A 24065-nucleotide genomic window follows, 5' to 3' on the forward strand; every position below is an offset into this window, starting at 1 on the left:
ATGAATTATTTTGGCGACACCATGCTGACCAATTGTTGTCATCTCGAAATAATTTCTCAGAATCATCTCCAAACCCAGAAGTAGCAACTTCTTTAGTGCCCAGTGTTGTGAATGGCATACATTATATACAACCAAAGAAGAATAAACACCCTCCTGATCAACTTTCTCATTGCCTGTGTAGGATTAATGGTGCAGTGCAGTTTACCTGGAGTACTATTGAGTCAATGTATAACATGATAGTACTTTGTTGTCCTGACCACAGAAGTAAAATGGGAGATGCTATATATTTAAGTGGTTGAATGATTGCTTTATGAGTTGTTCACATGATTTGATGACGATGTCATTAAGGTGTTTCACAGGCTCCTGCGTAAATTTAATTTTCTTCTCTGCACACACAAGACTCCTTCCAAAAACCCTGTTGTTGTTATTTTGAAACCACGTGTTGTGATGATAGTAGCACAATTGATATAAATATACATTTGTTAATTTTGTTTAAGGGGAAAGTTTAAAACTTAGTTTTATTCTGCAGGGAATTGCTGTGTCTGGAAGACATTTAGTTCATGGGTTGTAAAAGCAAGTTAATTACTCATTTCAGCTAGAATTTGTTAGTTTGGTAGAACTAATGGGCTTTTGCTTACCGAAAAGATTCCTCAGAAAGTTGATGCACAGGATCATGTGATAATGTGGTTAGTGACAGAGCTGGGTCTCTAGCAGACAGAAAAAAAAGTTTTTGGAGTTTAGAGTTGGAGTTCTAGCTGGTAATTGTTTGAAGACAGAGGTTTCCTGCAAGCTGCTCTGCAACTCATTTTCTCCCTGAAAGCTTCAAGACTGTCTACATTCATTATAGCAAATATATCTATGGTTGTTAACTGTACTTAAAGTGGCATTTAAGTCTGTAAGAGGAATATATCAGATCAGCCATGATCTTATTGAATGGCGGGGCAGGCTCGAGGGGCTAGATGGCCTACTCCTGCTCCTATTTCTTATGTTCTTATTATATGGCTTATTTGGAACTGGAACAGTGATAAGTTAGAAAATAAAGTTGTTTCCTTTCATTTTTAAATATTGTTCTACTGTTAATAGTTAAGCTGCTATATTTAAACTACATTATTAAGCCAAGTTTGTTTTACTATAAAAGATCTTTAATTTGTCAGTAGAATTACTACTGGAGCGAAACATCCTTTCCTCATATTTGTGCCAAAATAGAAAAATTGTTGGGGTCTAGTCTGGCTTCATAATATACTTGTGGTTCTGGTCCAGGATCCTAACAGTATGCAAATCACATCTTTTATTTTTGTTTAAAACCCACAAACCCGAACATAGTTAGGATATTACAAGTTTCTCCAGCTTTTCATTCCCACTGCAACTCTAAATCTTGGGGATAAGGCCCCTGGCTCCTTTCTTCTGCATTACCTCCAGTGTGTCCCTGGACAAGTACTCAAGGTGAATTTGGTAATCTATCAGCTTTCTCTTTTCTAGTGAAAAGAGCCCTGCCTGTTCAGTCCTTCCCGAGTAAAAATCTCTTCGCTATTGATCAGATTACCTTGATTACACATTAGAAAGATTAGCTTGCTCCAACACCAAGTCCTTGGATCATTCCTTCCCATCTCCCTCACACGAATGAATCTCCTAGGAAGTTTCCCTCCCGATCAAAATTTCCACCCCACAGCACTCACTGCTCAAAGTGATGTATTGTTTAGCCAAGTGAAACAAATTTTATTTAACATTGAAGTGACAAAGTTATTACAATTTAAGAAAAATATAAGTGCAATTCATATTGATAAAGCTCAGTACAGAAATATAACCTTTAAATAGAATAAACTGTTCATTAAAAATGCCTGCATAAAAGATTTATTCAAATTAACCTACATCATTCCACATTCACATTCTTTAGACTTCTGTTGGTCAGAATCCTGAGCCTGCCCAGGAGGGATAAATTAGAGGAATTTGGGTAGATAAATGGTCCTTTTCTTTGCCTCCCTGTGTCGGAGTGCAATGGCCAATACTTGGCAACCACCCTCTGATCAGCGACTTACTGTGTGCATGCCGGCAAATTCTCATTCTACAGCACAGGACATTATAGCTCACTGCTGTTAGTGGGAGTTTGCTGTGCACAAAGTGACCTCCATGTTTCTCTATGCCACAGCAAGACTTGGGTTTTCAGAGGTACATCATGGGCAGTGAAGTGTTTTGGGGCAACCCTGAAGTTGTGAAGCTACAGAAATTCAAGTTCTCTTTTTGTAGCTGCTGTCAACTGCGCATAGCTTTCAGGTATCATCTTACCTCAGTGGGTAGCTCTCTCCCCTCTGAGTCAGAAGGCTGTGGGCTCAAATCCCACTCCAGATACAACAACAAAATTCAGGCTGACACTCCCAGTGCAGTACTGATGGAGTGTTGCATAGTCAGAGGTGCTGTCTTCCTGGTGTTGCGAAAGGAGGAATCAAGTTATCATTGTCTTCAAGACACTGTTGGTAACAAGTCTGAAATTCTTGAGTGTAAACTGTGAAGACCAGGGGAAAATCAAAACTAATGGATACTGTACAATAATGATATTTTCAAAACGTTTTAATCTATTGAGTTAGTTAGAAATATTCTCAGTGGGTTTTACCTCCTGTTGTAATTTTTGACATTCACTAACTATTATCCAATGTAAGATCCCAAGGAACAGCGGAGACTTGGAGGATAACTTTCTAATTATGTGGAAAGGGACATTGTAAGGGGGTCCTCTCTCCAGTTCTGATGAAGAATCGCAGCTTCAATGTAGACCTGTCCTTTCTCTTTCAGATTTTGACTGATCAGCAATTCATGCCCAGTGTTCTCTGTGTTCATTTAATTGAGTTTTACAGGAAAGAAACTGGCCATTCAGCCCAACAGGTCTGTGCTGCTGTTTAAGATCCTTGTGGAATTCCTTCGCTTATGTAGGTGGAAGATTCAAATGGTTGCTATGAATGTGAAATGTGTTAACCTAATTGCAGCAAGCATTATTATTATTTATTTATTAGTGTCACAAGTAGGCTTACATTAACACTGCAATTAAGTTACTGTGAAAATCCACTAGTCACCACACTGAGGGAGAATTTAGCATGGCCAATCCACCTAACCAGCATGTCTTTCGGACTGTGGGAGGAAATCAGGGCACTTGGAGGAAACCCACGCAGACACGGGGAGAACATGCAGATGCCACACAGGCAGTGACCCAAGCCGGGAATTGAACCCAAGTCCCTGGCACTGTGAGGCTGCAGTGCTAATCACTAACCATTGTGACACCCATAATGTGCACACAGTGCAGAATTCCCCCAATCATTGGACAAAATTGGCAATTTAATTCAGAATAGGGATCAGAATGACTATGGAGCCTAGTTGTACACAGTGCAAATGCTGGGCTGAGGCACATTATTGGGGCAGAATAGAGAAAGCTTTGTGATGTGTCTAATTGTGCTACACCTGACCTCATAAAGTTTAATGCAAACACTGATTGCTCACTATGGAAAATGTCCCATCACCCTGAACCCTTAAACTAACCCTAATCCTTATAGAGGTTCCAGCACAAGCCCATCTCTCACCAGAAACTCTGGAATTAATTTTAACTTATTGGCCCAGTCAGATTGGAATGGAATACAGACGACACAAAGATTGGCCGAGTAGTGGATAGTGTAGAGGATAGCTGTAGTCTATAAAACAATATCGATGGGTTGGTGGTGTGGGTGGTAAAGTAGCAGATGGATTTTAGCATGGAGAAGTGTGAGTTAGTGCATTTAGGGAGGTCAAACAGTTATAGGGAATACACAATGAATGGGAATATACTAAGAAGGGTAGGAAAAGTGAGAAATTTTGGTATACAAGTAGACAGAACCCTAAAGGTAGCAGTTTAAGTAGACAAGGTGGTAAAGGAGTCATATAGAATGCTCCCTTTGAGGGATAGAATACAAAAGTAAGGATAGCATGTTGGAATTTTGAGGCCACAACTAGAGTATTGTGTGCATTTCTGGTCATCCTATTACAGGAAGGATGTAATTGCTCTGGAGAGAGTGCAGAGGTGGTTTACAAGAATGTTGCTAGGGTAGAAAAGTGTAGCCGTGAAGATAGGTTGGGGTTCTTTTCTGTGGAGTAAAGAAAGCTGAGGGGTGACTTGATAGCGGTGTACACAATTATGAGGGGAAGAGATAGAGTGGGCAAGATAAAATTGTTTCCCCTGGTAGAGAATTCTAGACAGTAAGAAGTCTCACAACACCAGGTTAAAGTCCATGCATTCTAGAACCATTCTAGAATTCTAGAACCAGGGGACATAGATAAGTGGCAGTAGGTGTAGAGGGGACATGAGGAAGAACTTTTTTTACACACAGGATGGTGGGTATTTGGAATTCGCTGAGTTGGTGGTGGAGGCAGAGATCCTAAACTCAAAAGTACCTGAATCTGCACCTTAAACGCTGTAAGATACAGGACTATGGGACAGGTGCAGGAAGGTGCAATTAGGAAGGAAGTCTTGGTATCCTCGGACTGGCAAGGACAAGTTGGGCTGAATGATCTCCTGCTGTAACTTTACTATGGTTCTATGGAATTGGATGGGATGAGATATTAGATGAGATGAGTTAGGCAAGGTTGGGAAGGGTTGAGATTTGTCAGGATGGCTTTGGATAAGAGGCCTGTTTTGTTCCCTGCCCAACTCTACAATCCATTTACCTCAGCAGGGTGGGATATAAAATGGCTTTCTGATCTGAATTCATCAGTTTGCTGCTAACCGGTGGAGGTGAAATGATCCCTCTAATTCAATTCCAAATCAATCCTGAAGCTCCAGTCTTCTCCTCGTCATTATCTGAAACTCTAAAGTATCACGGTACCTAAAAGGAATTCTAATCCAATCTTAATACTTATTGAAGCTCCAATCCAATCCTACTCTCCATGGAAGAATGAATCCAATCCTGATCCTTCCTGGAAACTCAAATATAATCTCAGTATTTCTCACATGAACACAAGGATCAGGAGCATGAGTAGGCCATTCAGCCCCTCCAGACTGCTCCATCATTCGATAACATGATCTGATTGTGGTCTCAATTCCACTTTTCTGTCTGCCCCCATTTTTGGGAGCTTTATTTCAATAGGAATCATTACCTGAAATGTTCCTCCAGATCCAACCTGAAAACTCTACTCTAATCCTAACTCTATTCCTCCGGGTGCTCCGATTTCCTCCCACAGTCTGAAAGACATGCTGGTTAGGTTCATTGGCCATGCTAAATTCTCCCTCAGTGTACCTGAACAAGCGCCGAAGTGCGGCAACTAGGGGATTTTCACAGTAACTTCATTGCAGTGTTAATGTAAGCCTACTTGTGACACTAATAAAATAAACGTCAAACTTTAAATTTACCCAAAAACAGAAAAGGATGGCTGGTTGAGGCACAGTGTAATATCAGGAGAGGATTTTGCAGGGTTGGATGGAAAGGTTTTTTATCCTTTTGAAAGTGGCAAATTGATATCAACAGATATGGTAAGAGCAGTGGGGATAATCTGTTCTTTCATGATATTGTCCAAGAATCTCATGAGAACTCTCCTGCTCTCCTTTGAATCTTTTTGTCTACCTAAGAGAGAAGACAGGGCCTTAGCTTAACCACCTACTCAAAATACGGCATCTCAGAGTGCTGCACTCCCTGGATACTACACTGAGGCAATCAGCCTGGATATGTTATAATATCTATAATGGGACTTGAACCTTCTGACTCTAAGATGAGAGCGAGCTACCCGACGCGCCAAAGTTGACACCAGTTGCTATCATCCTGGGGTTAATGTTCAATCTTCTAGGTTTCTGGGGTGCTAACTGATGAAGATTTACTTCCCTCTTTCTGTTTGCAGTGAAGAGATTCACAAGAGGCTCCAAGAGTGTCATCAGGACTCCGTGTGAGCTCTCTGACACAAAGGAGTAGAGAATGGGGTCGGCCACACAATTTAAACTGGTTAGCAGCAACCCAAAGTGAAAATAATGGTACGAGCGCCTCACAAAGCTGCAATTGTCCTCAAATAGAGTTCTGACCAGCAGCATAACGTGATAAGGGGCAAAGCAAATGCAAAAAATGACAATGGCACTTAACACCAACTTTTTGATCCTTAACTTTTGTTTCTGTTGAATGCCTTGACTCTCCCGAATAGATATCAACATCCTGTGATAGGAAAAGGCCAACAAAGCAATGGGGAAAAGGAAACCAACAGAGAGACGGTAATAGTTTATCCCCCTTTGCCAGGACTGCAATGGATAATGCTCAAAACAGAGTAAATTATTATTTTGATCTTTCACTGACCCATCATGAGAGAAAATGAAAAGACTGGTTCCGATTTCTTTAACCCAGACGAAAGCACTCACTAGAAGCACAGCTTTCAAAGTGCGGAAGGCGTGGAATCTTAAAGGGTGGACCACTGCTAAGTAGCGGTCTACAGAGATGCAACAGAGGAATGCGATGCTCACATATATGTTCTCGTAGAGGACGATCCCAGAGATCCTGCACAGCAACTCACCATTCACCCAATTATCTTTCATCATTAAGTACTGGATCCACAAGGGCAAACAGGCGAGGTGCAACAGGTCTGAGATGGTCAGATTGCAGAGATAGATTCCCAGCTCGTTCCTCTGTCTGATCTGCAGGTAGCTGTGATACAGGGACAGCAGATTAGTCGGGAGGCCGACGACGAAGACAATAATGTAGACGGGGGGAAACAGGATCTGATGGATACTGTAATCTAGAGTACAATTGGTGCAGTCATCTTTGTCGCACGCTGATTGGTTGGCCATTTCCACAGTCAATATAAAGTGAACCCTCTTTGAATTGCTTCACCTCTTCAATTCCACCACAAAATCAAAGCAGGAGGTTTTCCTAAGTGGGATGGGGGTCAGGGAGGAATACAAAAAGTACAGGTTGTGAAGCTAAACAATTGCTGCCCCATGTTCTGTGCAGATACAGGAGTAAAACTTAACTTCAGATAGAAGAGCTCAGGATCAGAATCACAGGAGGAATTCATTCAGCCCATCGAGTCTGCACTGACTCTCTGGCAGAGCACCTTACTCAGGCCCTCCCCTTCAGCCCTATCCCCCTAACCCCACACATTCATCCCGCTAATCCCCCTAACCTACACATCTTGGGACATTAAGGGGCAATTTTAGCATGACCTGCCTAACCTGCACATTTTTGGATTGTGGGAGGAAACCGGAGCACCTGGGGGAAACCCACACAGACACAGGGAGAACGTGTAGACTCTGCATAGTCACCCAAGGCTGGAATTGAACCCAGGTCCCTGATGCTGTGAGACAGCAGTGCTAACCACTGTGCCACCATGCCGCGTGAACAGGAGGAGGCCATTCAGCCACTTGAGCATGTTATGCCGTTGAATTAGATCACGGCTGAACTGTATCTTCAGCCCATCTGCCTGCTTCCATCTGTACATTAAGATCCTTGCCAAACTAACATTTATCAATCACAATTGTGAAATCTTCAATTTCCCCTCAGCCTCAGCAGTATTTTCATGGGAGGAGATTCCAGATTTCCCCCTTTGTATGAGGACACGCTTCCAAGTGAAACCCTTGAGGAGTATAGAGGGTGTAGGAGTACACTTGAAGGGAAATCAGGAGGGCAAAAATGGGACATGAGATAGCTTTGGCAGATGTTAAAGGAGAATCCAAAGAGATTTTACAAGTATATCAAGGGCAAAAGTGTAACTGGGGAGAGAATAGGGCCCCTTATAGATCAACAAGGTCATCAATGTGTGAAGCCACAGCAGATGGGTGAGATCCTAAATGAATATTTCTGGTCAGTATTTACTGTGGAGAAAGACATGTAAGCTAGGGAACTCAGGGAAGTAAATAGTGATGTCTTGAAAAGCGTCCACATTGCAGAAGACAAGGTGCTGAAGGTCTTAAAACGCATAAAGGTAGATAAATTCCCAGGACCTGATCAAGTGTATCCCAGGACATTGTGGGAAGCTAGGGAAGAAATTGTGAGGACCCTAGTGGAGATATTTGTATCATCAACAGCCACGGGTGAGGTGCCGGAAGACTGGAGGGAGGCAAATGTTGTGCCGGTATTTAAGAAAGGCGGCAGGGAAAAGCCAGGGAACTACTGACCGTTGAGCCTAACATCAGTGGTGGGTAAATTGTTGGAGGGGATTCTGAGAGACAGGATCTACAAGCATTTGGAGGGGCAAGGACTGATTAGGGACAGTCAGCCCGGCTTTGTGAGTGGAAAATCATGTCTTACAAATTTGATAGTTTTTTGAAGGGGTAACCAAGAAAGTAGATGAGGGAACTGTGGTAGATGTTGTCTACATGGACTTTAGCAAGGCCTTTACAAGGTAGACTGCATGGTAGACTGGTCAGTATGATAAGATCACATGGGATTCAGGGAGAACTAGCCAATTAGAAAAAAAATGGGCTTGCCGGGAGGAGAGCAAGGGTGGTGGTAGAAGGTTGTTTTCAGACTGGAGGCCTGTGATCAGTGGTGTGCAGCAGGGATCGGTGCTGCGTCCACTGTTATTTGTCATTTATATAAACGAGTTGGATGACAATATAGGAGGCATGGTTAGTAAGTTTGCAGATGACACCAAGATTGTTGGTGCAGTGGACGGAGAAGAAGATTATCTAAGACTACAACAGAACCTTGATCAACTGGATTAGTGAGGCGAGGAATGGCAGGTGGAGTTTAATTCAGACATTTTGGTAAGAGGTGGGTACAATTACAACATTTAAAAGACATTTGGACAGGTACAGGACAGATACAGGTTTAGAGGGGTATGGGCCAAACACAGGCAAATCAGTTCAGTTTAGGAAACCTGGTTGGCATGGACGAATTGGGCCGAAGAGCCTATTTCCGTGCTGTATATCTATGACTCCATGAGATCGCCCATCAACTCTAATTTTAAGGAGAAGCCTTTTTTATTTTGGAGCCATCAGAGGAAATAGTTTCTCTACATCCTTCCTATCGATTCCTATAAACAATTTAAAATTATGCATACCTGAAATTTGCTGAAAGGGGACACATGTTTCTGTCTCGCACCCATCAGGACAAATGCAAGAATGCCAAATTTCAAACAATCGCAATAATTTAACATCCTATCACCATTATTCACCCTGCCCCTATTAAACTCCCCGTCCCCATTATACACCCTATCCCCATTATACACCCTATCCCCATTATACACCCTATCCCCATTATACACCCTATCCCCATTATACACTCTGCCCCATTATACACCCTATCCCCATTATACACCCTATCTCCATTATACACCCTATCCCCATTATACACTCTGCCCCATTATACACCCTATCCCCATTATACACCCTATCCCCATTATACACTCTGCCCCATTATACGCCCTGTCCCCATTATACTCCCCGTCCCCATTATACTCCCCGTCCCCATTATACACCCCATCCCCATTATACACCCCATCCCCATTATACACCCTATCCCCATTATACACCCTATCCCCATTATACACCCTATCCCCATTATACACCCTATCCCCATTATACACTCTGCCCCATTATACACCCTATCCCCATTATACACCCTATCTCCATTATACACCCTATCCCCATTACACTCCCCATCCCCATTATACACCCTGTCCCATTATATACCCTGTCCCCATTATACACCCTGTCCCCATTATACACTCTGCCCCATTATACACCCTGTCCCCATTATACTCCCCGTCCCCATTATACTCCCCGTCCCCATTATACACCCTGTCCCCATTATACACTCTGCCCCATTATACACCCTGTCCCCATTATACCCCCTGTTCCTTGGGGACTTGGTTAGCTCAGTCGGTTGGGTAGCTGGATTATGATGCAGAGCAACGCCAACAGCGCGGGTTCAATTCCCATTCCTAGTTGAGGTTATTCATGAAGGCCCCACCTTCTCAATCTTGCCTCTCACCTGAGGTGTTCTAACCCTCAGGTTAAAATCTCCACCAGTCAGCTTTCTCCCTGAAAGGGGAGAGCAGCCTATGGTCATTTGGAACTATGGTGACTTTACCTTACCTTTTACCTTTACACCCTGGCCCTATTGGACACACATGCACAGATATTGCACACAGATAGCACACTGCCCCCCCCTCCCCCTCCCCCCCCCCAAACAAACACAGACCGATAAGCTCAGACAGTCCTTGGAATGTGCCTCTTTTATACAGCACACTTTGTCAGTTGACCTTTACACATCTAAATACATACGTTGTTTTTACTGATATCCCATCAGAGGTTTAATTAGCGAATCATGCATTTGTTGAACTCTGGTAATCATTTTCTTTCGGTTTTTCGAGTCTTTGCGATATCAGACTTATTTTGGCTGTAGCCGGTGAATTGGTCTTCATCTCCACATTCTCAATTTCTTTCCTTCTTTTGCAAGGAAGGAGGTTTGTAATAGGATCCAGGAACCTGCCTAACCAGCCCTGTGAACTCGGCGATATTAAACAGTACAAAATGGGATCAGCTAGACAATTTAAACTCGTCAGCAGAAGTCCAAAATGGTAAGCCTCAAAAACTGCATCTGCAAATTTACAGTCATACTCAGATATGGTCCGGACCATCAAGAAAATGTGATAAGGAACAAAGCAAGCGAGGAAAATGATGATTGTTGCAGACACCAACTTTTTAATTCTCAATTTCCGCTGTCTTTCAAGCCCATGGCTGTTGTGGACAACCACCAGCACCCTGTAGTAAGAGTAGATTAATAAAACTAAAGGGAGGAAGAAGCCAGCAGACAGCTTGTAAATATTTAAGTATCTGTCCTCTGTCTGCATGGGATATTGTTCGAAACACAAGGTGTCATTCTCCTTGTCTTTACTGAGAACCTGGGAGTGGATGTAAAAGCTGCAGACAGGTATCTCCTTGAGCCAGATGAGAGCACTGATCAACACTGCAGCCTTCCTGGTGTGTAAGAATTTAAATTTCATTGGGTAGGCCACGACGAGGAAGCGATTAATGGAGATGAAACAGAGGAAACAAATGCTGATGTAGATATTCTGGTAGAGGAACATACCACTGAGAATGCAGAGTGCCCGAGAGAGGACCCAGTCATCGTGCTGTAGCATATACTGAACCCAGAAGGGCAAGGAAATGAGGTACAACAGGTCTGAGATGGTCAGATTGCAGAGATAGATTCCCAGCTCATTCTTCTGTCTGATCTGCAGGTAGCTGTGATACAGGGACAGCAGATTAGTCGGGAGGCCGATGATGAAGACAACGGAGTAAACAATGGGAAACAGGATCTGATGGATACTGTGGTCGACCGTACAGTTGCTCATGTTGGTCATTATTGAACACAAGACTGGAACCTTTTTAAAAAATGAACTTAATTTCGCGCTGATTCCCAGGCAACAGTCTTGTGTTTAGTGTCAAAATTGTCCTGATAATTCTCCCTTTACTTCCTCTTTATTGAAAGTCGTCTGGCTGGAAAACAAAAAAAAGAGAAGCTGTGAAACAACTTAATACTTTGCAATTTTGATGACTTATCAATTATTAAATGGCTCTCTGCTGTTGCCGCATTGTGTTAACAGGATTCATTTTGGAGAAGAGACATTACGAGGTTACCTCAGCTTTTTATCAAGTACTGTATTGGCTATTGATCTATTGAAATATCCTTTATTGATCTCACTCAACCTGACAACATGGATGCAGGATACAGTTGCTCTTTCATTTTTACTGAGTACATTAAGGAGACCTGTGGGTGAATTTAATGCCTCCAATGCAGTGTATTTGAAGGTGGGTGTGGACACGTAAAATGAAGTGTAAAACCAGTGCCCTGCCTTTCCACCCAACCCTAGGCTATCCCACATATTAGTGGGGTTGGTAGGTTGGCAGGCAGCTGCCTTCCCATAGGCTTATTGAGGTCCTTATGGACCTCATGCCACCTCTGCCGCAATTTTTCAATCTGTGAGGGAAAGGCGGAAGGATTGGAACTAGCCCAGCAGCTTTCACTGAATGAGGCAGGAAAAGCGAATACCTCCTTTCAGGGAGTACCTGTGCCTATCAGGGTATCCTTCCTTCCCCTCATCTCCTGGCCTCTCTCTAACACTCTCCCTTACCCGCCTCCCATCCACTCACTGGGGTCTACCAGCTGTGCACATCCATGATCCCTGGTGCAGTATGTACCTTCCCTTCTTTGTGGGTTCTGGTTGAAATCTCAGCAATGGCCACTACCATCCTCTGGCACTACTGGGACTACAGAGCTGTCAGTCAATCAGATTGGTCAGCAGTTCTCTTTGATGGACAACCCCCTGCCCCGCCCCCACATTCTGTACTGTATCACATTTATTTCTACACCACAACGTTCATAATTATGCAATCCTTTATTTATACTTTCTTTTTATTTTAATTCTAGCCTATAACCATATACAAGTTATGATTACATCTTTTGTTTGTATCATCATCATAATTTGGCATCTGCTGCCATGTTGATTTTTCAGTCAACCAATTGGAAGGCGATGGGGCGCAGTGGTATTGTTACTGGACAGGTAATCCAGCGATGCAGGGTAAGGTTCTGGGCACCTGGGTTTCAATCCCATCACAGCAGAAGGTGAAATTTAAATTCAATCAATAGAAAATCTGGATTTAAAAACTTGAAACATTGTCATAAAAATCCACCTGGTTCATTAATGCCTTTTAGGAAAGGATATGTGACAAGCTACATGTGATTCCAGACCCACACCTATGTGGTTGACTCTTAAAATGCCCTCTGAAATAGCAATAAAAGGCAATAAAGGATGTGCAATAAATGCTGGCCCAGCAGGTGACACCCACATCCCATGTAAGAACAAAACTTCAAATATCATGTGGATTTTCTTCTCTCCAGATTCATGTTCATATTGAAAACAAGATAAATTTTCTAATCTAATTCATTAATTCGCTGGAGATCAAACACTCCCTTTTCTAAGTCCTACCATCATTCTACAATCTACAGGCGCTCAAAACCCAACCGCTTATCAACAAACCATCAATTCTTGATAAACTTGTTTCTTAGTCTCTTGAACTATTGGGTACAGAGGCGTAAGAGCTAGGAATCACTCACTGGTTAAACAGTTCAGCCTTAACTATCTAGAGTCTTCAGTCCTACTCCAATAACTGGCAAGACACATTTACCAACACTCTCATCCTCCTGGACAGCTTATAAATTGAAAACTAGTCATCCACTATCATTTGATAGATCCCTTTCTCATGTCTACACTCCGGCTCTTATATTTACATAAACCTGCTATTCTCTTCCTCTACTTTCTCAATTTGGATATGGTCACTGCTCTTCACAACTTTCCTCTCGCACTTTCAAACTTTCAGCGATAGAGTCTAAGATAATCTTTCCCCTCCCTCAGAGAATGATATGGTACAGAAGGAGGACATTCTACCTGTGGTGATTATCCCTTTGAGGGCAACACAGCAGAGTAAGGGTCACATGGCCTGTGTAGCCAATCGGGACACAGTGTGGAATCACCCCATGGTGAGAGAGTCTCTTAGGCAAAGCGACATCAGGCTGCTCTATAATTCTTATTGATAAATACCTTTTGTGTTCATTAATGAAATCTGTGAAAGTACATCTTTACACTGCCCACCATGCCTGTGTGGGGTCTTTGAGAGTGATTAGTCCCACAGCCATTGTATAGCCCTGCAAATTTCTCCCTTCAATTATTTATACAATTCTCTCTTGACAGTTACTATTGAATCTGCTTCCTCCATGCTCTCAGACAGTGATAGCTGGCTATGTTAAAAAATAATCTTGTTTTTTTTTTGCCAATTACCTTAAATCATTTTCCTTTAGTTACAGACTCTACCACAGACCCAGTTATTGCTTAAATGTGTGTAGTGAGGTATTTTAATTCACACATTACTGAATATGTACATGGTTAAATCACATCATCGCAGCAGGCAGTGACAAGTAACATGTGACAAAGCTGTTGGATAGCATGTGTATGTAGAACTCTCCTGTAATCCTCTATATAGCGCTGTGCTCAACAATAAATAACCTAGGCATTTGTTACCATTCATCAAGGTGTGATTGGTAAGTTGTGTTTTGAGGGCAATAACACAACAACCATCACTAGAAACAATATCTCCTTATTTACTCGAGCAAAGCCCTTCATGATGTTGAACACATGCATCAAGGCCTGCATATATTGCTCATCCTTAATTCCCTGTGAGAAAGTGGTGGTGAGCCACCTTCTTAAACCACAGGATCCTTTACAGGCATCTGCGAAAACGAGCAGGTCCTCACCCAAAAACAGCACCTTCGACAGCGCAGTGCTCCTTCAGTACTGCATCAGCACTACAGCCTAGATTGTTATGCTCAAGCCCTGAGTGTGGGACTTGAAGCTACGACCTTCTGACTGAAAGGTAAGATCAGTGAGTGAGTTCCCAACTGAGCCATGTTTGGCACATATCTGAAAGAACTGCCCCAGAGGCTGGGGAGTTTCAATCTAATGTCTCATCTGAAAGATGGTACCACCACACCAACAGTGCAGCACTCCCTCAGCCCCAGAGTGGAGAGTCCGCCTGGATTTTATGCTCAGGTTTTGTATGGGGATGCTGCTATTCTGGGAGGTGTCAAAAGTCCTAGCTGCCTGCTTAGGTGGAAATAAAAGATTCCCAACGTTAATCAAAGAGGAGCAGTAGAGTTCCGTCCAGTCAATAATACCCCCTTAACCAAAAATCCAGCAACAACAAAAGTTAGTTTATTTATCTCATCTGTTGCTTGTGGGAAATTCCCCTGTGTACAACTGCTGCACTTTCCTATTCCTCTTTAATCAGCACTGCCCTTCTCTTTTTCTTCTGTTTATATTTACTGTATTTTCTTGCCCAGTTGTTAGCCGGTTTCTGTTGCAGTTAATTCTAGAGTTTACTGTAAAATAATTATTTCCAGCTCCCTCAATTTATTTCCCACATTCTATGCCTTACAGTTCATGCATGTTAATTTGTTGTTTTAAGCATTATTACTTTATCCTTTTAACTACTGCCACCACCTTCACATCAAAGAATAGAATCATAATCATAGAATCATAGAATCCCTACAATGCAGAAGGAGACCATTTGGCCCATCGAGTCTGCACCGACCACAATCCCATAGCCCTATTCCCGTAATCCCACATATTTACCCTTCTAGTCCCCCTGACACTAGGGTCCATTTAGCATGGCCAATCAACCTAACCCGCACATCTTTGGACTGTGGGAGGAAAATGGAGCACCCGGAGGAAACCCACTCAGACACGGGGAGAATGTGCAGACTCCGCACAGACAGTGATCCGAGGCTGGATTGAACCCAAGTTCATTGAATGATTACAGCACAGAAGCTTATTCAGGCCATCCAGTTCATGTTGGCTCTCTGAGAGGCCAATTTAGCTAGCTCCACACCATGTTTATATTCAATCCATTTGAATTTCATTACTCTACTCCATATCCCTTTCAAGGCAACTATGGGCAATGAGTGTGGACAAAAATTAGATCAAATTTATAGCCCAACTGGAGATGCAGCCCAAGCTCAGCCATGATCATGTTGAATGGTGGAGCAGGTTCGATGGGCTGAATGGTCTACTTCTGCTCCTATTTCTTGTGTTCTTGTGCTAACTGGTCCACACTGGTGTTTATACTCCACAGGAGCCTACTGCCACTCTTCCCCACTTCACCCATCAACATTCCTTTCTCCTCCTCGCTCCCTCATGTAGCTACCTAGCTTCCTCTTAAAAGAAATTTACAAAATGATAAAAGTTTACAAAATTATGAGAGGCATGGGTAGAGTGGATAGTCATGAGTCTTTTTCCCAGGGTAGAACTGTCGATTACTAGGGGACATTGGTTTAAAGTAAAAGGAGGAAAGTTTAAAGGAGATGTGAGAGGCACGTTTTTTACACAGATGGTGTTAAATGCCTGGAATGCACTGCCAGAGGAGGTGGTAGAAGCAGATACAATAGCAGCATTTCATAGAATCATAGAATCCTACAGTGCAGAAGGAGGCCATTCAGCCCATCAAGTCTGCACCGACCACAATCCCACCCGGGCCTTATCCCCATTTACTCTAGTTAGTTCTGACACTAAGGGAGAATTTAACATGGCCAGTCCACCTAACCCGCACATCTTTGGACTGTGGGAGGAAACCGGAGCACCCGGAGGAAACCCACGCAGACAACGTGCAAACTCCACACAGACAGTGACCCAAGCCGGGAGTTGAACCTGGGTCCCTGGCACTGTGAAGCAGCAGTGCTAACCACTGTGCCACCATGCCGCCTCTTAAGAAGCATCTTGACAGATACATGATTAGGCAGGGAATGGAGAGATACAAACTGCATAGAGGCAAAGGGTCTTTAGATTAGAAAGGCGTCATGTGTTGACACAGACTTGGTGGGCTGAAGGGCCTGTTCCTGTGCTGTACTGTTCTTTGTTTTTTACAAATCCATGCTATTCACCTTGACAAATCCAAGTGGAGGCAAATGCCACCAATGCAGCCAGGGGAATTTAAATTCAGTTCGTTAAATAAATCTGGAATAAAGAGCTATGAAGGTCATGTGGTGCATTGTGTAGTGTCCCTATCTCTGAGCCAGAAGCTTCAGTTTTGAGTGTCACTCCAGGACTTATGGTGAGTAGCAACCTGTAAATCCTCCCAATGCATGCCAACAGCAAGTGGTAGGAATTGGAAAGATTGCTGGTCAGTCATGTGATGGAAAGAAATTATAATCTCTTCCATCACAATCCATGGCTCCAAGCTGCAGAATGGCATCTACAATTGGATGTTGCCACAGCAACTTGGATTCTTTGGAGGCTGGTTGGCTCAGTTGGCTAGATGGCTCATGTGAATCAGATTAGTAGCAATAGCACAGGATTTGATCTGGATTCAGGACCTGCCTCCTTGCTGATGCTATGATTCTGTGGGTTGGGTAGAGAACCAAAGAAGAAAGAGCTAGTCTTAGTAGAATAGAAGAATCATAGAATCCCTACAGTACAGAACGAGGCCATTCGGCCCATCGAGCCTGCACCGACAAAAATCCCACCCTATGCCCGTAGCCCCACAGGTTTACCCTGCTAATCCCCCCAAAACTAGGGTGGATTTAGCATGGCCAATGCATCTACCCCACACATCTTCACACTGTGAGAGGAAACCGGAGCACCCAGAGGAAACCCATGCAGACAAGGGGGAGAATGTGCAGACTCCACACAGACAGTGACCCAAGCTGGGAATCGAACCCAGGTCCCTGGTGCTGTGAGGCAGCAGTGCTAACCATTGTGCCACCCAGTAATAGTGAGATAGTTGCAAAAACCCATCTGGTTGACCAGTGCCTTTAGGAAAGTAAATCTGCCATCCTTACCCCAGCCTGGCTGTTATGTGACTCCAGGTCCCCTGAAATGGCCAAGCAAGCCACTCAGTTATTTCAAACCCCTACGGAAATCTATAATTCTCATAGACTGCAGCTGTTCAAAGAAAAGCAACCAACATTTCCAAACCAATTAGGAATGGACACAAAATCCTGGCCTGGCCAATGACACCCACATCCTGTGAATGAATAAAAACAAAATCTAACCACCCATTAAAAATGAATCAATTGACTTTGCAATGCCCTGAGGTTGTGACTGGCCTTATAAACGCAAGTTTGAGTTATGAGCAAATCTGTATCTTTGACCTTTGTCAGTTTCCTCTTCGTTTTGCTCAGTTTATTTCCTGATCAGAGAAGTTAACTAAACATTAACACATCCTCCCCACCTCTCTCTCGGTAACTGACAGCGATGCTGTGTTTCCAATTCTTTCCATTATTATTCCTTTCCTTTTACAATCAACTGGCACTGGCAGCATGATCTCAGTCTGTGTTGACTTTAACCACACAGGCAGTGGGTGGTACAGTGGTTAGCACTGCTGCCTCACAGCGCCAGGGTCCCGGGTTCAACTCCAGCCTCGGGTCACTGTCTGTGTGGAGTCTGCACATTCTCCCCATGTCTGCGTGGGTTTCCTCCGGGTGTTCGGGTTTCCTCACACACTCCAAAGTTGTGCGGGTTAGGTTGATTGGTCGTGCTAAATTGACCCTAGTTTCAGGGAGATTAGCAGGGTAAATGCGTGAGGCTCCGGGAATAGGACCTGGGTAGGATTGTCATTGGTACAGACTCAATGGGCCAAATGGCCTCCTTCTGTACTGTAGGGATTCTATGACTGCACACTCATTAAACTGAGTGTTACTCAGGTGCACAGGAAAGGGAAACTGAAGGTCTGAAATTAAGAGGTCTGCATTTCTATCGTGCCTTTCCTGACTGCAGGATTTAGCAAAGCATTTTAGAGTCAATGAAGCATGCTTGAAAAGTACTCACTGTCGTAACATAGTGACAGTAAGAAGTCTCACAACACCAGGTTAAAGTCCAACAGGTTTATTTGGTAGCACGAACTTTCGGAGCAGCGCTGCCAAATAAACCTGTGGTTTTTAACCTGGTGTTGTGAGACTTCTTACTGTGCCCACCCCAGTCCAATGCCGGCATCTCCACATCATGGTAACGCAGCTATCAATTCATGCCCAGAAAGCCCCCACAAGCAGCAATGAGATACTCTGTTTTTGTGATATTGTTTGAGGGATAAATATTGGCCCAGACACTGGGCAGGACTCCCCCTGTCACTCTTCTTTGGAGTAGCATTGTGAAATCTTTTGCATCCACCTCAGAGGGCAGATATATAAAATCAAGTTAATTGTGCATCCAAAAGATGGCGCCTCTGGCAGAGCAGCACTCCCTCAGCACTGCACTTGGAAAGTTAGGCCTGGGTTATATTCTCTTGTCTCTGGAATGGGACTTGAACACATGACTTCCAAACCATCCCAACACCCCGCCAACACCCCCCAAACCCCTCCCTCCGCCCCCCTCCTGCTGGGTGGCTCTGGTTGTATAGAAAGTGTGGCTGTTACTGAAACATGTCCAGTAGTTTGTGGAGTTGTGGTCTCCGAAACGTAGGAAAGAAGATGAGAGGGAGAAAAGAGATTGAGAGGGAGAAAAGAGATCATTTCTGGAATGTGCTGTCTTAATTTATCGCGTCACTGTCTGTGCGGAGTCTGCACATTCTCCCGATGACTAACCCACAGTCCAAAGATGTGTGGGTCAGGTGGATTTGCCATGCTAAATTGCCCCTTGATGTCCCAAGATGTGAAGGTTAGGGGGATTAGCGGGGATGGGGTGGGCCTAGGTAGGATACTCTTTCGGAGAATCGGTGCAGGCTCGATGGGCCAAATGGTCTCCTTCTGCACTGTAGGGATTCTATGATTCTATAATTAAACCTTGCAGTTAACACTTGACAGAAAACCTGGTACCACTGAAGGTAAAAACAAAACTGTCTATGTCAATGGCCGAATGGAAGATAACCCACCAAAGGCAATGGATATCTAGAAGCAGTTTAACAACTGCTGAAAGAAATATTTATTATTCATTCATTAAACTAAATGCCACTTAAGCATTTAAATTAAAATTCTCAGCTGACATGCTGCATAGTCATCTAATTAGCCTGTTCAGTAAACAAATAATTACTTGTGTCTGTAGTGTCCTTGTCAGGTCAAAGTCCCACATGGCTTTACACAAGTTACTTTATCAAAGAGTATAGTTTTTTTTATATTGCCCAGATCCCAGAGATAAATGAAATATAGACAGCAAATGCTGGGGAAACTCAACAGGTCTGACAGCATCTGTGGAGAGAGAATAGAGTAAGAAATCTCACAACACCAGGTTAAAGTCCAGTCAGTGGCTTTTGCTTTTGCTACCAAATAAACCTGTTGGACTTTAACCTGGTGTTGTGAGACTTTTGCTACCAAATAAACCTGTTGGACTTTAACCTGGTGTTGTGAGACTTCTTACGTGTTTACCCCAGTCCAACGCCGGCATCTCCACATCGAGAGAGAATAGAGCCAATGTTTTGATTCTGGATGCCTCTTCGTCAGAGCTGTCATGTCATAAAGAAAATTACAGTAGGCTGTGAACCTCAGGTTTAAATCACTACCAGTCAGCTCTGCCCCTCAAAGGGTTGAGCAGCCTATGGTTATCTGAGTCTATGGCGACTTTACCTTACTGAAAGAGTGCTGACCTGGTGAAGGTGCTGTCCCTCAGTTGACATAGTAACTGAGGCTCTGTCACCTGGCTGCTCGAGTAGGTGTAAAAGATTCCCTGGCACTTTTCAATGGAACGAAGGGGAGTTCTCCCTCGGTGTCCTGGTCAATATCGACCCCTCAATTAACATGAAAAAGACTGATTATCTAGTCATGGTCACACTGCTGTTGTGGCAGCTTGCTGTGTGAAAACTGGCTGTTGCGTTTCCTACATTACAACAGTGACAAATGCTTCGTTGACTGTAAAGGCTTTGAGACATTATTGGGAGCAGGCTTGAGGGGGATCATGTTGCCTACTTCTCCTGAGCATCCCAATTATCATCCTTAGTGAAATGAACTGGCCTAGTGCAATCTGGAGGCCAATCCTGCGACACCCACTGTCTGAACGTGCTCAGTCAATGGAGCAATGGTAAACAGCCTGGCTGTGCCCTGTTTGATGCTATGATGTAAACTGGGAGTCGAGTTTATAGAGTGGGACTGCTTCCATCATGTTTATCAAAGAAAGTTCTCATGTCTGACAGTGCCCCTGGCTGTACAGAATAGTGATTGTACTGGCACCAGACCGTATCAACATTGGTCCAAGCCAAAAGCAACTGAAATATTTTAGACGAAATATAGAATGCTTTGTGTAATGAAAGACTGTAATTGTTGCCATATTTGCAAGTTACTCACACAATAAGCAAATCTGGATCTGGGGGAGGTTTAATTACAGAGCTCTGCTGGTTACGGTTAGGTTAAGCAATGAACTGACTGCAGAGTCACCTCGGTGACTTGAAGGAGAATCATCCAGCACTCGCTTAGACTTTTTAAGTTACTTCACATTTCCTCTGATGCCTTCAGGGAATATGGTTGGTTTTGAAAATACTTTAGTTCAGTCTATAATTGCTCCCTGGTGGTTTATTTAAGGAAAGGTACAACCCAACATGATCATTAACAGTCTGGGTCACCAGCTTTGAGGTTCAATTGCCTGGTTCCATGGTAAACAAATAGCTAAAGGTGGCATTGGAGGGGGGTTAAAGAAAAGAGATGATGGGGGACGGTGGGGGGGGGGAGGGGGTGGTGAATTATTTATAAATCATTCCAAGTTCAACTGTCTTCCTCATGATGTGTTTCATGGTGTTTTTTTCTCTATTATCCAGCCAGTTGTCCCTGGCAAGAGGGATGGTTCATTTTGAGGCCTGTTCCTCTAAGAATAGCTCCAGGTATATACCCAGATTAATGTCCTGCTATAGATCCCTGACTCTGGGCTGCAGCAGTATTGGGCCAAAGATTGCCCCTAGCTCGAATTCAGGATCTCAGCATTGTTTTACTGCTTGAAATCCTAACTTGCACCAAGCTTGGTTCAGCTGCTCTCTGACCTGTATGAGCTCCTGCTCTGGCAATGCCTCCACTTCTAAGCATCATCATTGCTTTCAAATCCTCAGCAAAACTCCATAACCTCCTCCAGCCCAAAACCCTCCAACCCCATAACCTACTCCAGCCCTACAACCCCCCCAACTCTATAACCTCCTCCAGCCCTACAAACCCCCCAAATCTGTAACCTCCTCCAGCCCTACAACCCCCTCAACTCCATAACCTCCTTCAGCCCTACAATCCCCCCAACTCTGTAATTTCCTCCAGCCCTACAAACCCCCCAACTCTGTAACCTTCTCCAGCCCAAAACCCTCCAACTCTGTAACCTCCTCCAGCCCTACAACCCCCCCAACTCTGTAACCTCCTCCAGCCCTACAACCCCCCCAACTCTGTAACGTTCTCCAGCCTGGCAACCCCCCCCCCCCCCAACTCTGTAACCTCCTCCAGCTCTACAACCCCCCAACTCCATAACCTCCTCCAGCCTTACAATCCCCCCAACTCCATAACCTCCTCCAGCCCTACAACCCCCCTAACTCTGTAACCTCCTCCAGCCCTACAACCCCCAATTCTGTAACCTCCTCCAGCCCTACAACCCCCCCAACTCTGTAACATTCTCCAGCCCGGCAACCCCCCTAACTCTGTAACCTCCTCCAGCCCTACAACCCCCCAACTCTGTAACCTCCTCCAGCCCTACAACCCCCAACTCTGTAACCTCCTCCAGCCCTACAACCCCCCAACTCTGTAACCTCCTCCAGCCTTACAACCCTCTGAGGCTTCTTGTGATATCTGCACCTCTTCAATCCTGGAGCCCTGAGCATCCCCAATTTTAATTGTAATCATTCATAGAATCCCATCGAATCATAGAATTCCTACAATGCGGAAGGAGGCCCATTGAGTCTGCACCGACAACAATCCCACCCAGGCCCTATCCCCGTCACCCCACACATTTACCCCATTAATCCCTCTAACCTACGCATCCTGGGACACCAAGGGGCAATTTAACATGGCCAATCCACCTAACCCGCACATCTTTGTGTGGAAGAAACCAGAGCACCCGGAGGAAACCCACGCAGACACGGGGAGAATGTGCAGACTCCACACAGCCAGTGACCCAAGCCAGGAATTGAACCCAGCATCATTGATGGCTGTGCCTTCAGCTGCCTGGACCCTAAGCTCTGAAATTTCCTCCCTAAACCTCCCCCTCTCTGTCTCCCCCCATCCCATAAGCTGTTCTTTAAAAACTCTTTTGACCAAAATGACCTAATATTTCCTTGAGTGGCTCTGTGTTACATTTTAGCTCACACTGCTCCTTTGAAGTGTTTTGGAATTTCTGCCATGTTAAAGATGCTATTAAAATGCAAGTTCTTGTTGCCATGGAGCCTAGGGCTGCAGTTCTGCTCCACAGACATTCACAAAAGTAATTTTATTTTTGGCTTCATCTTCACCATCACAATTGACTGGTTCAGATTCCATTTTCCTCTTTAGACCCTCCAAAATGTATGAGGGCCTCTTCCTACTTTATAGGACTCGCTTTTGCATGGTTTAAGAAAGGTAAGACTTGCATTTTTATTCCCCTTTCACAAACACCAGATGTCCCAAAGTGCTTCGAGTCGGTAAGGTGCACGGGCAGTTTAACCACACAGCAAGCTTCCAGCTCCAGCCTTGAGATAAATGGCCAGACAATTTATTGTATCAATGTTTCTTCCAACAGATGGCACGTCTGGTGGTGCAGCACTCCCTCAGTATTGGACCAGGAGCGCCAGACTAGAATATGTGCTCTTGAGTCCGTGTGGAATTTCCAACCCACAACCTTCTGACTAAGGATGAGAAAGTGTAATTATCAAGCCATGGCTGACACCCACAATTAAACCATTTTCTAACAACAGACACTTAGAGACTAAGTGAAGGGTTGCCTTATTATCCATTTCAGCAGAAAGGCTCACTCCCTAACTTCACAATAGCCGACTGGATAAATTAGAAAAATGTAATACAAGCAAAGGCCTTTAGCTGTCAAGTCTATTCCTGTCAGTGAACTCCACCCATCTCGCATTCCAATAGAATGTTCTATAGGAATGCACAGTATTCTACAAATCCACAAAATTATCAACACAACAGAAAGTGCTGGAAATACCCAGCAGGTCTGGCAGCATCTGGAGTTAACGTGTCAATGAGTGGTTAGGATCTGGAATGCACTGTCTGGGAGTGTGGTGGAGACAGGGTGAGTAGGGGCATTCAGAGGAGAATTGGATTGTTGTCTGAAAAGAAAGGATCTGCAGGACAGTAGGGAAAAGACAGGGATGTGGCCCTTAGTGAATTGCTCCTTCAGACAGCCAGCACAGTCACAAGGGGCCGAACGGCCTCCTTCCTATCTTGTAAGCATTCTGTGATTTTATGAAAGGTTCTGATGAAAGGCTTTCGACCTGAAACGTGGCTCTCCGCAGATGCTGCCTGACCAGGCTGCAGTTTCTGTTTTTATTTCAGAGTTCCAGAAGTTTGGGCAGATTTACACCCAGGCGCTGCTGAGGTTTCTCGCTTAATACAAGAACACAAATAAAGCTGGGATCGCCTGTTTTCTCCCAGCGACCGCGCTGCCTGAAACAGCACACTGACAGGCATAAAGCAAAACTCCACGCG

At 44.1% G+C, this 24065-nt stretch overlaps 2 protein-coding genes across 2 annotated transcripts; both read right to left on the reverse strand.

Annotated features, from left to right (window-relative positions):
• Positions 1-5609: 5609 nt before the first annotated feature.
• On the reverse strand, positions 5610-6775 carry LOC144507333 (G-protein coupled receptor 68-like). The gene has a single exon (XM_078234496.1). It carries the CDS (start codon positions 6773-6775, stop codon positions 5714-5716), a length of 1062 nt encoding a protein of 353 aa, XP_078090622.1. The 3' UTR covers positions 5610-5713.
• A 3479-nt stretch (positions 6776-10254) lies between these two features.
• LOC144507335 (G-protein coupled receptor 68-like) lies at positions 10255-11407 on the reverse strand. Its single transcript, XM_078234497.1, has one exon. It carries the CDS (start codon positions 11293-11295, stop codon positions 10255-10257), a length of 1041 nt encoding a protein of 346 aa, XP_078090623.1. The 5' UTR covers positions 11296-11407.
• Positions 11408-24065: the final 12658 nt, after the last annotated feature.

This window comes from Mustelus asterias, chromosome 18 (assembly GCF_964213995.1).
Source record: "Mustelus asterias chromosome 18, sMusAst1.hap1.1, whole genome shotgun sequence".
NCBI lineage: Eukaryota > Metazoa > Chordata > Chondrichthyes > Carcharhiniformes > Triakidae > Mustelus > Mustelus asterias.